Source organism: Nerophis ophidion, linkage group LG01 (assembly GCF_033978795.1).
Source record: "Nerophis ophidion isolate RoL-2023_Sa linkage group LG01, RoL_Noph_v1.0, whole genome shotgun sequence".
Taxonomy (NCBI): Eukaryota; Metazoa; Chordata; class Actinopteri; order Syngnathiformes; family Syngnathidae; genus Nerophis; species Nerophis ophidion.
Window position 1 is genome coordinate 77,618,842 of NC_084611.1, and position 14,067 is coordinate 77,632,908.

At 39.5% G+C, this 14,067-nt stretch overlaps 1 protein-coding gene across 1 annotated transcript in view; it reads right to left on the reverse strand.

The window, feature by feature from the left end:
* Positions 1-12,751, reverse strand: part of LOC133560098 (early growth response protein 4) — a 35,871-nt gene extending 23,120 nt beyond the window's left edge. The window contains exon 1 of the mRNA XM_061912202.1: positions 11,643-12,751. Coding sequence (XP_061768186.1) covers positions 11,643-11,801 — 159 coding nt within the window. The 5' untranslated portion in view covers positions 11,802-12,751. The remainder of the gene's footprint in view (positions 1-11,642) is intronic.
* Between the last annotated feature and the right edge of the window lie 1,316 nt (positions 12,752-14,067).

Sequence of the window (14,067 nt, forward strand, 5' to 3'; positions counted from 1 at the left end):
ATCCCCAGGCGCATGTCTTTGGAAGTGGGAGGAAGCCGGAGTACCCGGAGGGAACTCATGCATTCACGGGGAGAACATGCAAACTCCACACAAAATGATCCAGAGCCCGGGATTGAACTCAGGACTACTCAGGATATTTGTATTGTGAGGCAGATGCACTGACCCCTCTTCCATCGGCTGCCTGTGCCTTGAACTTCCAAAGAAAGTTATCCGTCAAATTTTCTGTAGAGTTGAAAAACACACAATCTTCCCCCCAAAAATGATTTTACAGTAAAAACAAAAATTGGCAGCTCAGTCTCCAGAATTTTACTGTATAAAAAAAAAACAGTTGCACAGCAGCCCTCGGGGCATACATGCCAACCCTCCCGATATTCCCCGAAGACTCCCGAATTTCAGTTCCCCTCCCAAAAATCTCCCGGGGCGACTATTCTCCCGAATTTCTCCGATTTCCACCCGGACAACAAGATTGGGGGCATGCCTTAAAGGCACTGCCCTAAAGTCCTCTCTCGCCTCAAAAAGAGACTATTATATACTGTATGTTTCCATTATCCATAGGTTTATCTTTAACCCATAAAGTAGGCAGGCACGGAGCTATTTCTCAGCGTGTGTTTATTCCAGCCGGCACGTTAATAAACTGACACACAACATCCGGATTCCCATCAGGCATTGCTGCAAAACTACGGCAAGTAGTAATGTTCAAAAAAATAACAGACGAAGCAGAAGAACGAAGAAGAGACATGGCGACGACGAGTAATAATAATAATAATAATAATAATGAATTAGATTTATATCGCGCTTTTCTATTGTTAGATACTCAAAGAGCTCACAGTGAAGTGGGAACCCATCATTCATTCACACCTGGTGGTGGTAAGCTACATCTGTAGCCACAGCTGCCCTGGGGTAGACTGATGGAAGCGTGGCTGCCAGTTTGCGCCTACGGCCCCTCCGACCACCACCAATCATTCATTCATCATTCATTCCCCGGTGTGAGCGGCACCGGGGGCAAGGGTGAAGTGTCCTGCCCAAGGACACAACGGCAGCGATTTGGATGTCAATAGGTGGGAAGCGAACCTGCAACCCTCAGGTCTCTGGCACGGCCGCCCCCAGTAAGAAGAAGAACGCTTGCAAGTTCAAAAATGATTGAAAAAAAATAATTTCAGTTCATCCAGGACGGCTCAATGGGGTAGGGGGTATGCTGCCTACAAATTTTGTAGATCGGACTTCTTCCTTGAACACGGTGGCCGAACGGATATACTCATTCATGAACGTATTATTCATATCAATCAATCAATCAATCAATTTTTATTTATATAGCCCTAAATCACAGGTGTCTCAAAGGGCTGCACAAGCCACAACGAAATCCTCGGTTCAAAGCCCATTTAAGGGCAAGGAAAAACTCACAACCCAGTGAAATGTTAGTGTGAATGACTAAGAGAAACCTTGGAGAAGACCGCAGATGTGAGTGACCCCCCCAGGGGAGATTGGATGCAATGGACGTCGAGTGGGTCTAGCATAATATTGTGAATGTCCAGTCCATAGTGGATCTAACATAATAGTGAGAGTCCAGTCTATAGTCGGGCCAGCGGGAGACCATCCCGAGCGGAGACGGGTCAGCAGCAGAGAGATGTCCCCAACCGATGCACAGGCGAGCGGGCCACCCCGGGTCCCGACTCTGGACACACACACACACAAACACTGCCCCCCCGACTCCCCTGAGGGTCGGGGTAGTCATAATTGCGACGTGGCCCCCAGTGAAAACGAGCCGGACACCCTGGTTTAAGGGTTCCTGGTCTGGAAAATGTTGAAGAGCCCAGACCTAATATAGCAATCTTCCATGCATTGTTTATGTCAATACTCTGAAAGCTTTAGTTCCCTAACATAAGTCAAATTCACAATTTAGAGCCTCGCTTATGGCATAAGCTCCGTTTTGCTGATGAGTTGTGCAAAGTTCCATAATCTTTTCAAAACTGGAGGGGTGTGCTTCGTGCCCCAGAGGAAGGTAAATATGTATTTTTCTGTAGCCCTGTGTTATTTTAAGGCTCACTCCTGGACAAGGTGTGGGAGTAGCGCTTGCAGGTGGGTGCCTGCTTGCACTTGAAGAGGCAGTGAGGAGTGATTTCCCTCAGGGATCTCTCGCCTGTGAGATCAAATACACTCCAACTACCTTCTAATATCTGTTTGGTTCCAGAGCTGCGACAATAAGTGCGAGTAGCACAGGACAATAAATAGCGTAGCAATCCTTCTGGCTCACACGAAAGACGTTCAAGAATGAATCTCATGTTGAGGATGTTGCAGAATGTGCAGCCACCAAACTACTGACATGAGGCATGTAGTGAATCATGGTGCATCTATTTTGGGTTGCAGTTTTGGCTTCGTCGTATTGTTGCATCCTTTCCTGCAAAGCATTGTGGAGATCTGTTTAGAAGAGAAGGTGAAGGTTCGCAGCCCGGTGACTGAAAAGCCGTCACCTCGGTGTCCATCCATGGATGTGCAATAACTTCACATATAACATGGCTGCATGTAAGCGTGTTACAACTACAAGCTGCACACAAGGAGCATTTAGGTCAGGGGTGTCCAAAGTGTGGCCCGGGGGCTTTTTGCGGCCCGCAGCTAATTGCCACACATTCTGGAAATGATATTGCAAAATGTTTTTAAAAATATTTTAAAAAATTGGAATGATGTGAAATATAACAAGAAAAAGTTGTAATGTTGACCCAAAGCTGCCTTGCAGGCTGCTTTTTTTCTTTTGTCTTCATTTTTCTGTTTTTGCCATTGCGAAAAAAAAAAAAAAAAAGACAAAAAAAATCAATGCTACAATGAATTATTTTCAAGGCTCCAATTACTTCAAAAATGTCACTTTAAAATGTTTTATGTGGAAAAGATATTGCATATATCGTGTGGTTGCCCATATAAAAACATCAACGTTTTCTTTAAAACAAACAAAATAGTTCAAACGTAAAATCGACAGACATATCTGAAGTTGATTTCGTAACAAGTCTCCCGTCCAAAGGCAAAACCTAGTAACTCACTTCTAGCTGATTTTGAGAAAACAATGGAAAACCAATCTATCTTGATGCTGTCTTACAAAGATTTACAAAGTCACCAAACGTATAGATGTCTTCTTGAGCTTTCATTTTCTTGCCGATTGAGCCATAGATTGAATCTGCTCTCATGAACGTGTGTGCCCTTTCTCCAAATATTTTATCACAATCTCGGGTGGACCCCATTCTGCGTTTGCACATTGGGCAATAGCCGTGTACAGCGTCCAGTTTTTATTTTCACCTCCACAGTTATCTGCCCAAAAGAGTATGCAAGGGGAAGAATCAAGAATAATACATTTAATGAAGGTGCTTGCAACGTCCTGGGCCAATCTTCCAAATATCCCCTCGTGCCATAATATCATATAATCAGGTTGACCGTCGGCCCCCATTCGTGCAAATATCTCATTATAGACAATAAGCCGACTGACAAAGAAGCTCCGATCGGTCCCTTGAGATACTAGGTTTTTCTGTTGTACCTACGCGGTTATGTGGTAGTTGCTAGGTCCTGCCATGCGCGTAACAGCTTACTTACGGAACAAATGACAATATCGCATACACTAATGTAAAGCATATCACCTAGGAACTCCAAAATTATTATCAGCTCAGTTTTGACCAAAATTGAGTTACTAGGTTTTGCCTTTGGACGGGAGAAGTGTTGAAAGTAAAAAAAACAAACTAATAAAAATGTATCACTTTATGAGTGCAGCACCTTTTGGATCCCAATTATATTTAATGGGATTTTACTTATCTTTGCACTGTGATTTCTCAAAATTAATAATGAATTAAAATCAATGGTGCCCTGCATTATTGATCTTTTATAGCTTTAATTACTAAAAACTGCATATTTCAGTTTTACTATAAAAAAAAACAAAAAAACAAGTTTTCTTTGACAAAAAAAGCATAAAACCTTTTTTTTTTTTTTTTTTTTACTTCCTATCAACCTAAAGTTTTATAAGCAGTAATGACTGAGACCCTTTATGGTCCCTGGGAGCCCTAAAAGTAAAAAAACAACAACAAAATCCATATGTTTTGTTATGGTTTGAAAATGAAAAATTTCAAAATGCCCCCGCTTATTTTAATTTTTCCATGTGCGGCCCTCAGTGGAAAAAATGTGGACACCCCTGATTCAGGTAAAGATAGTTGACATTTTAATGGGTTGTACTACCAAAATGTGGCTAAAAAAGTGTTGTAATTAAAAATTGTTGTGTTGTGGCTTTATGTGGTTGTGTTTTGGGTTTTTTGGCTTTGTGTTGTGGTGTGAAGTTGTGTTGTAGCTTTATATTGTTGTGTTGTGGCATAACGTTTTTTTTTTGTTGTGACTTTATGTTGTTGTGTTGTGGGTGTATCTTGTTGTGCTGTGGCTTCATGCTGTAGTGTTGTGGCTTAATGTTGTGTTGTGGGTTAATGTTGTGTTGTGGCTTAATGTTGTTGTATTGTGGCTATATGATGTTGTGTGTCACGAGGGATGCACATCGTGATGCGCGTTTTGTCCCCCCAAGATGCACGAGGACCAGTCAAACGTGAATAGCAGGTAAGAGCTTGGTTTAATATACAAAAATGATAAGACTGGTACAAAAATGGACACAAATGAACATAAGAAAACGCGTGCTGAATGCACGGGAAGCTAAGCTAAAACTTAGCACGGAAACAAGAGTCCAAAAATGACATGCCGAGCGCACGGGAAGCTGAGAGGTAACTTAGCACAGTAAATAATGTCTCATGAGTGTTGCTTACCGCAAACAAAGGATCAAGAATGAAAGACCGGAGAAGGCAGGCTTAAATAGAGAAGTCATTAACAAAAACAGGTGTGTGTCTGGAGGAAAGGGCAAGTAAAACAAATCAGAAACTATGGTAACAAGATAAATAAGGAAGTGCCAACATGAACTAAGGTAAAAATCAGCAGAACATAATACCAAAACAGAACAAGTGAAGTGTGAAGTGAATTATATTTATATAGCGCTTTTCTCAAGTGACTCAAAGCGCTTTACATAGTGAAACCCAATATCTAAGTTACATTTAAACCAGTGTGGGTGGCACTGGGAGCAGGTGGGTAAAGTGTCTTGCCCAAGGACACAACGGCAGTAACTAGGATGGCACAAGCGGGAATCGAACCTGCAACCCTCAAGTTGCTGGCACGGCCACTCTACCAACCGAGCTATGCCAAAACCAGTATATGCTATGATCCGGGCGACGGATCATAACACTGTGTTGTGTCTTTATCAGGCTGTGTTTTGGCTATACTGTATGTTGTTGTGTTGTGGCTCCATGCTGTTGAATTGTGGCTTAATATTGTTGTGTCGTTATTGTTAGAAGTGTTGGATACTTCTCTTGTTGCCTTATTTGTATTTGACTTTATTAAATGCTTGGGTAGAATTGTATTGCACTAAAACCAATTTTATTTTAAGTGATGTAGAAATGTATCAGAGCTGTTCATCTACTTTATGGAGGAATGTAATGAACCAAAGGACTGGCACTCAACGCTGTTGAAAAAATATGTATTTTGAATGGAGAATCGTTTTGAATCGGGAATCAATTCTGAATCGAATCATTACTGTAGTGACGACTACGACTGGTTTAACATGGATTAGCAATCACTTCAGGGCATACTTGCAAACCCTCCCGGATTTTCCAGGAGACTCCCGAAATTCAGCGCCTCTCCCGAAAACCTCCCGGGACAAATTTTCTCCCGAAAACCTCCCGAAATTCAGGCAGATCTGGAGGCCACGCCCCCTCCAGCTCCATGCGGACCTAAGTGACGTGTATAAAGAGAGTGTCTGCCCAATAACATTATAACTGTAGAATGATCGAGGACAAGTCCTTGATTTCTTATGTGGGTTTATTGTTAGGCAGTTTCATTAACGTCCTCCCAGCGCGGTAAAACAACACACAACAACAGCAACAGCAGTCCGAATTTGTCTACCGTAAAGCAGTTTGTCTGCCAAACAGCACTGTGTTGTGACACTCTTAAACAGGACAATACTGCCATCTACTGTACATGCATTTGGTTAGAAAAACAAGGATGAAATATTCAACCCTCAACTCAACAATGAGTAGATGAGTGTTATGTGTGAGTAAATGTGTAAATAAATGAACACTGAAATTCAAGTATTTATTTTATTTATATATGTATATATGAATGTGTATATATATATATATATATATATATAAAAAATAAAATAAATATATATATTATATATATATATATATATGTATATCTATATATATATATAGATATATATATATATAGATATATATATATATATAGATATAGATATATATAAATATATATATATATATCTAGATACATATATATATATATAGATAGATATATATATATATATATAGATATATATATATATATATCTAGATATATATATATATCTATCTATATATATATATATATATAGATATATATATATATATATATATATATATATATATATATATATATCTAGATATATCTCTCTCTCTCTATATATATATATATATATATATATATATATATATATATATATATATATATATATATGAAATGCTTGACTTGGTGAATCCATGAATCTAGCGGTAAATACACGCCTCCACTCTTAACCACGCCACCTAACACGCCTTGCCCCCAACCACGCCCCCCACCTCCCGAAATTGGAGGTCTCAAGGTTGGCAAGTATGCTTCAGGGTGTCGGGTCAGCTCGGCAATTATTTGTTCAGGTGAGTGGAGGAGAAATAATAGATTGTCCAAGTCCAGATTTGCAGGTTGCATGCATGAGTTGTTCGTTTGCGTGTGTGTGGTTTCCGATACAAAATAATATAATCATTATGAATAAATTTAAGTGACCACAATGCAATGAAATACAAGCACAAACCTGCAACAGGGATGTTAAATATTCATCACTTAGCTGTGTATACATAGACTGACCATACGTCCTCTTTTCCCCACACATGTCCTCTTTTGCAGGACTGTCCAGGGTGTCTGGGCGGGGTTTCTTAAATGCCTCAAATGTCCGGCGTTTTGTGACAAGGTTGCGTGTATTTTCAATGTATTTACAGAATTCAGAGGGGTTAAATAAAAAAGAAGTTGCGAAGGTGTGCATTCGTGAGGGAGGGACAGAGACAGAGAGAGCAGGGTAGTAGATAAATTGTCAAATAAGCCATACTTGAAAAACAGCCATACAGGTCACACTGAGGGTGGCCGTATAAACAACTTGAACACTGTTACAAATATGCGCCACACTGGGAACCCACACCAAACAAAAATGCCAAACACATTTCGGAAGAACATTTGCACCGTAACACAACATAAACCATACAGAACAAATACCCAGAAACCCATGCAACACTCACTCTTCCGGGATGCTACAATATACACACACCCCCCGCCCCCCAACGCCGATTACGTGACATCAAATATTGCACTTTGAAAAATATTTTTGGTGAAAGATTTTGCATATTTTGTGTGTTTGCCATAAAAAAAACATACTTTTCTTTGACAAAAAAGGGCGGGAAACAAACAAATAAAAAAACGACATATAAAAAACTAAAACCCTGTGAAATGAGGAATAGATCCGAAGTTGATGTAGACTCCAGAGATTTAAGCGTTAAATATAAAATGCATGTATGCCCTGGCACACCATTATCATTTGTTCATGACCGAAGCAAAACACTTTTTACACTTTCATACTGAAATAAATACACCTACAACTTATTAAACCAGCAGCGGTAAAGTTTGGATCCATGAAGGAAAGAAGAAAGTGAATGAATGTTTATAACTGAATACATTTACATATGTATACAAATTTGTCTTCTTTTTATATGATTTCTTTTAATGAATGAAGTAACGTTTAGGACAACCATTTTTCCAAAACAGTATATAATGTGAGATATAACAGGACAATGCACACGTTTATCATTTGTTTTCAAAACGCTTACAAAAAAGTGGGACCCCAAAAATGTACTGTGGGACCCCATTTTTATGACTTGATGGGGTCCATGGGACCCCATTTTGAAAATTCCTAGCGCCAACACTGCTGTCAACAGAGGACAAAAAATGCTTTATTTAAATAAATATATTACAAACCCCATTTCCATATGAGTTGGGAAATTGAGTTAGATGTAAATATAAACGGAATACTGTGATTTGCAAATCATTTTCAACCCATATTCAGTTGAATATGCTACAAAGACAACATATTTGATGTTCAAACTGATAAATGTTTTTTGTTTGCTAATAATCATTAACTTTAGAATTTGATGCCAGCAACACGTGACAAAGAAGTTGGGAAAGGTGGCAATAAATAATGATAAAGTTGAAACATGCTCATCAAACACTTATCTGAAACATCCCACAGGTGAGGAGGCTAATTGGGAACAGGTGGGTGCCATGATTGGGTATAAAAGCAGCTTCCATGAAATGCTAAGTAATTCACAAACAAGGATGGGGAGAGGGTCACCACTTTGTAAGCAAATTGTCGAACAGTTTTAGAACGACATTTCTCAACAAGCTATTGCAATGAATTTAGGGATTTTACCATCTACGGTCCGTAAAATCATCAAAAGGTTCAGAGAATCTGGAGAAATCACTGCATGTAAGCGATGATATTACGGACCTTTGGACCCTCAGGCGGTACTGCATCAAAAACCGACATCAGTGTGTAAAGGATATCACAACATGGGCTCAGGAACACTTCATAAAACCACTTTCAGTAACTACAGTTGGTCGCTACATCTGTAAGTGCAAGTTAAAACTCTGCTATGCAAAGCAAAACCCATTTATGGACAACACCGAGGAACGCCGCTGGCTTCGCTGGGCCCGAGCTCATCTAAGATGGACTGATGCAAAGTGGAAAAGTGTTCTGTGGTCTGACGAGTCCGCATTTCAAATTATACTTGGAAACTTTGGACGTGGTGTCCTCCGGAACAAAGAGGGAAAAAAACATCCGGATTGTTATAGGCGCAAAGTTCAAAAGCCAGCATCTGTGATGGTATGGGGGTGCATTAGTGCCCAAGGCATGGATAACTTACACATCTGTGAAGGCACCATTAATGCTGAATGGTCCATACAGGTTTTGGAGCAACATATGTTGTCATCCAAGCAACGTTATCATGGATGCCCCTGCTTATTTCAGCAAGATAATGCCAAGCCACGTGTTACAAAAGCGTGGTTTCGTAGTAAAAGAGTGCAGGTACTTTTTCTGGCCCGCCTGCAGTCCAGACCTGTCTCCCATCGAAAATGTGTGGCGCATTATGAAACGTAAAATACGACAGCGGAGACCCCGGACTGTTGAATGACTGAAGCTCTACATAAAACAAGAATGGGAAAGAATTCCACTTTCAAAGCTTCAACAATTAGTTTCCTCAGTTCCCAAACGTTTATTGAGTGTTGTTAAAAGAAAAGGTGATGTAACACAGTGGTGAACATGCCCTTTCCCAACTACTTTGGCACATGTTGCAGCCATGAAATTCTATGTTAATTATTTGCAAAAAAAAATCAAGTTTATGAGTTTGAACATCAAATATCCTGTCTTTATAGTGCATTAAACTGAATATGGGTTGAAAATGATTTACGAATCATTGTATTCCGTTTATATTTACACCTAACAATTTACCAACTCAAATGGAAACAGGGTTTGTATTTATAAAGCAAGTTCAAGTATCATTGGCAATTTTTCACCTAGTCCCGGCCTTGGCGTGCTGCCCGCCTTGGCACGCATATATGTTTTCTCCTTTTGGGATCTGACAATATGGTCAGCCTAGTATACACGGTTTACATAAATGTACAAAATTTGAACATCCATGTCATGTCTTGTTGATCATGTCTTGTTTGGCTATGTTCTGTTGACCTTTGGACTCTTTAAGTTCCTGTTTTTTCACTCCCTGTTTTGTCACCATGACGACCAATGACTTCACCTGTCCTCACAACTCACGCACCTGATTCATTTGAACTCACGCACCTGTTTTCAATCACCACATCACTATTTAAAGGCCTACTGAAATGAGATTTTCTTATTTAAACGGGGATAGCAGGTCCATTCTATGTGTCATACTTGATCATTTTGCGATATTGCCATATTTTTGCTGAAAGGATTTAGTAGAGAACATCGACGATAAAGTTCGCAACTTTTGGTCGCTAATAAAAAAGCCTTGTCTGTACCGGAAGTAGCAGACAATGTGCGCGTGACGTCACGGGTTGTAGTGCTCCTCACATTGTTTACAATCATAGCCACCAGCAGCAAGAGCGATTCGGACCGAGAAAGCGACGATTTCCCCATTAATTTGAGCGAGGATGAAAGATTTGTGGATGAGGATAATGAGAGTGAAGGAATAGAAAAAAAAAAGGCGAGGGCAGTGGGAGCGATTCAAATGTTATTAGACACATTTATTAGGATAATTCTGGAAAATCTCTTATCTGCTTATTGTGTTACTAGTGTTTTAGTGAGATTATATTGTACCTGAAAGTCGGAGGGGTGTGGCCACGGGCGTGGTGACCGCCAGTGTCTCCGGTGGGAAGAGGCAAGAAAGTCCGCAGCTGCAGGAGGACGCAAGCTCCGCTCATGTCTACGGTAAGAGCCGACTTATTACCACAATTTTCTCACCGAAACCTAACCGGGAACTATGTTCGCTTGACTGCTCTGTTCCATAGTAAAGCTTCAACCTTTGGGAATGTTAACAAGGAAACACCTGCTGTGTTTGTGTTGCTAAAGGCAGCTGCAAAACACCGTTTCCCACCTACGTATTCCTTCCTTGACTTCTCCATTATTAATTGAACAAATTGTAAAAGATTCAGCAACACAGATGTCCAGAATACTGTGTAATTATGCGATTAAAGCAGACAACTTATAGCTTGGATCGGGCTGGAAAAAGATGTCCGCTACAATACCGACGTTTTCAACAGGATACTGCGCGCGAAATTTGAAATTGCAATTTAGTAAACTAAAAAGGCCGTATTGGCGTGTGTTGCAATGTTAATATTTCATCATTGATATATAAACTATCAGACTGCGTGGTCGGTAGAAGTGGGTTTCAGTAGGCCTTTAAGCCTGTCATTTTTTGTTGTTCGTCCTGGCGTTATTGTGTTCGTTTCATGCTCTGTTCTTGCCACAGTAAGTCTTGCTTGTTTTATGCAATGTCAGGTAAGTTCTTTTGTTATTCAAACCACAGTTTATTGCGTTGTTTAGTTCATGTTTCATGTCCCAAGTTGTTTTTGCCTCCGCCATGTGCGCGCCTTTTGTTTGTACCTTTTTTTGGTCAAGATTAAATCATGTTTTTACCTACATCCCATATCCCGAGTAGTCCCTCTGCCTTCCTGGGAGAACAACCCCGCAGCAAGCTGCGACCCCCCTATCGTGAAAATTCCACCCCTAGGTAATATAATGATTAATAGAATGTAAATAGCATCACAACAATAATTTCTAAATTGTAAATTGGGGCTAACAAACATGTCCAATGCTACAAACAGGCCTCAATCATGTTATGATATTGAGCTAGCAGTTAGCTTGTGAACCTGATGCCAAACAACCATTACACTACAATAAAACTGACAAAATGAGTTGCAATACAGTTTTAAGCACACAACAAGTGAAATTAAAGTGTCTATAAAAAAAAACTCACTTTGTATTGACGCACATTGCCGATTAAACAATTGACGTCGAAGTTCACCGTCACTATGACAACTAGCTGTTGTAATGATGCATTCAATGCCCCCTCCAGTGTCGTAAAAGGGAAACTACACTCAAGCAACCCAATGACACAAAAAGAAAAAAAGAGCATTACAGACACAGTCTTTTGTACAATTACACCGAATAATCAAATCGAATTGTGCGGTGCCCAAAGAGTCACAGTTCTAAAAACAACACACCAGTGTTTCTTTGTCTCAAACTGTGGTCACGGTAAAGCTTTGACATATTCTACACACAAAAATTGCTGGTTGAATTTTTCTACCCAAACGCTGGGTTGAACCTTCTGGGTCATTTTTATGAGTTATTCCTAAGGAGTTGGTTAGTTGTTGTGGTCCAACCAGTAACCTAGTTGTATGGTTCACTGTTCGTGAAAAGCAGTTCAAAATCGAAATCACTCATAACAATTTCTTATGATTGATTATATATATAAAAAAAAAAAATCTTCATACACAAAGTCTATGGTGGTGAATTTGGTCTGCAAAGGAAAGATGGCGAACAGTTTAAAAACTACTCATTCCTGTAGGAAACATAAATCATTATGATCTTCAGACTACAAAACAAATGTTGGATACTACAAGTTGCAATATTAGCCTCTGCATGCAGAGACAACTAAACACATTAAAATAACCCATTAAGTTGGTACAATTGACCCAGCATTGCAGTTAAAAATAACCCAGCCTTTGGGTTGAATACATAAAAAGTGAAATGATCAGACATTTTCGAATGAAAATAAACTGCTGTTCTAAATGTGTCCACTAGATGTCACAATAGCAATTATTTGTATTGTTGTAGATAGTGCTACATATGTAAAACAAAATATAATAATAAACCACATGATGTTAGTGCACCATTCGTGGAAAATAAGCAAACCACATGAATAGCCTCCTGTAATTTGATTTTGATATTATTATTTTATCGTGATGGATTGAAAATTAACACCAATGAGTTTTGATGAGCATTCTCACATAATTTATTCAGAAAGTATAAATGACGAAAAATAAAGATAGAATACTAATAACCGCAACATTTAAGTGTAAATAAATAAATAAGATTTGTACATTTTCAGAATGTGCTTGTTGGGGGGAATTATTTATTTATTTATGTATTTATTTATTTATTTTTGTCATGGAAAATCGGTAGTAGTGGGTTTCAGTAGGCCTTTAAGAACCAATATGTTACTAATTTGCATTTAATAAGCAACTAATTAATGGTTCCCCATACCAAAGTGTTACCAACCCATCTTGCTGGGTTAATTTAAAACAATTTTGTTTGGGTCCAATAGTTAGCCAGTAGTTTTTAAAATGTAGTACAGCAAAAAAAAAAAAAAAGTAGTACAGCTTTACCTCCAATGGCTCCTAGTTAAACAGAGTTTGAGACCCCTGCTTTAAATGCCTACTGAATCCCACTACTACAGACTACGCAGTCTGATAGTTTATATATCAATGATGAAATATTAACATTGCAACACATGCCAATACGGCCTTTTTAGTTTACTAATTTACAATTTTAAATTTCCCGCGGACTTTCTTGTTGAAAACGTCGTGGAATGATGACGCGTGCGCGTCACGTCTTGGGTTGGAGGGGACATATTAGCGCAGCACCATTTGCGGCTAAAAGTCATTTCTTTTCATCGCGCAATTACACAGTATTCTGGACATCCGTGTTGCTGAATCTTTTGCAATTTGTTCAATTAATAATGGAGAAGTCAAAGTAGAAAGATGGAGGTGGGAAGCTTTAGCCTTTAGCCACACAAACACACGGTGTTTCCTTGTTTAAAATTCCCGCAGGTGAAGCTTTTCTATGGATCAGAGTGGTCAAGCAAACATGGTTCCCGACCACTTGTCAACCCGCGGGTTTCGGTGAGAAAATTGTGGTAAAAGGTCGCCTCTTACTTATCAGCGGAGCTTGCGCCGTCCATGCAGCTGCCGTCGACTTCCCTGAGAGACTGGCGTCAAGACACCCGTGGACACACCCCTCCGACTATCAGGTACTATTTAATCTCACTAAAACACTAGCAACACAATAGAAAGATAAGGGATTTGTCAGAATTATCCTAGTAAATGTGTCTAAAAACATCTGAATCCGTCCCAATGCAATCGCCTTTTTTTTTTAACTTTATTTTTTAGTTTTTGTTTTTTTTCTAGTCCTTCGCTATCAATATCCTCATCCACAAATCTTTCATCTTTGCTCAAATTAATGGGGAAATTGTCGTTTTCTCGGTCCGAATAGCTCTTGCTGCTGGAGGCTCCCATTATAAACAATGTGAGGACGTGAGGAGCTGTCACGCCAAATTTCTTCCCCCTACAAAAACCTTCCCCCCTGAAGCCCCTCCAATGCCCGAAGGACCCCAATGAGAG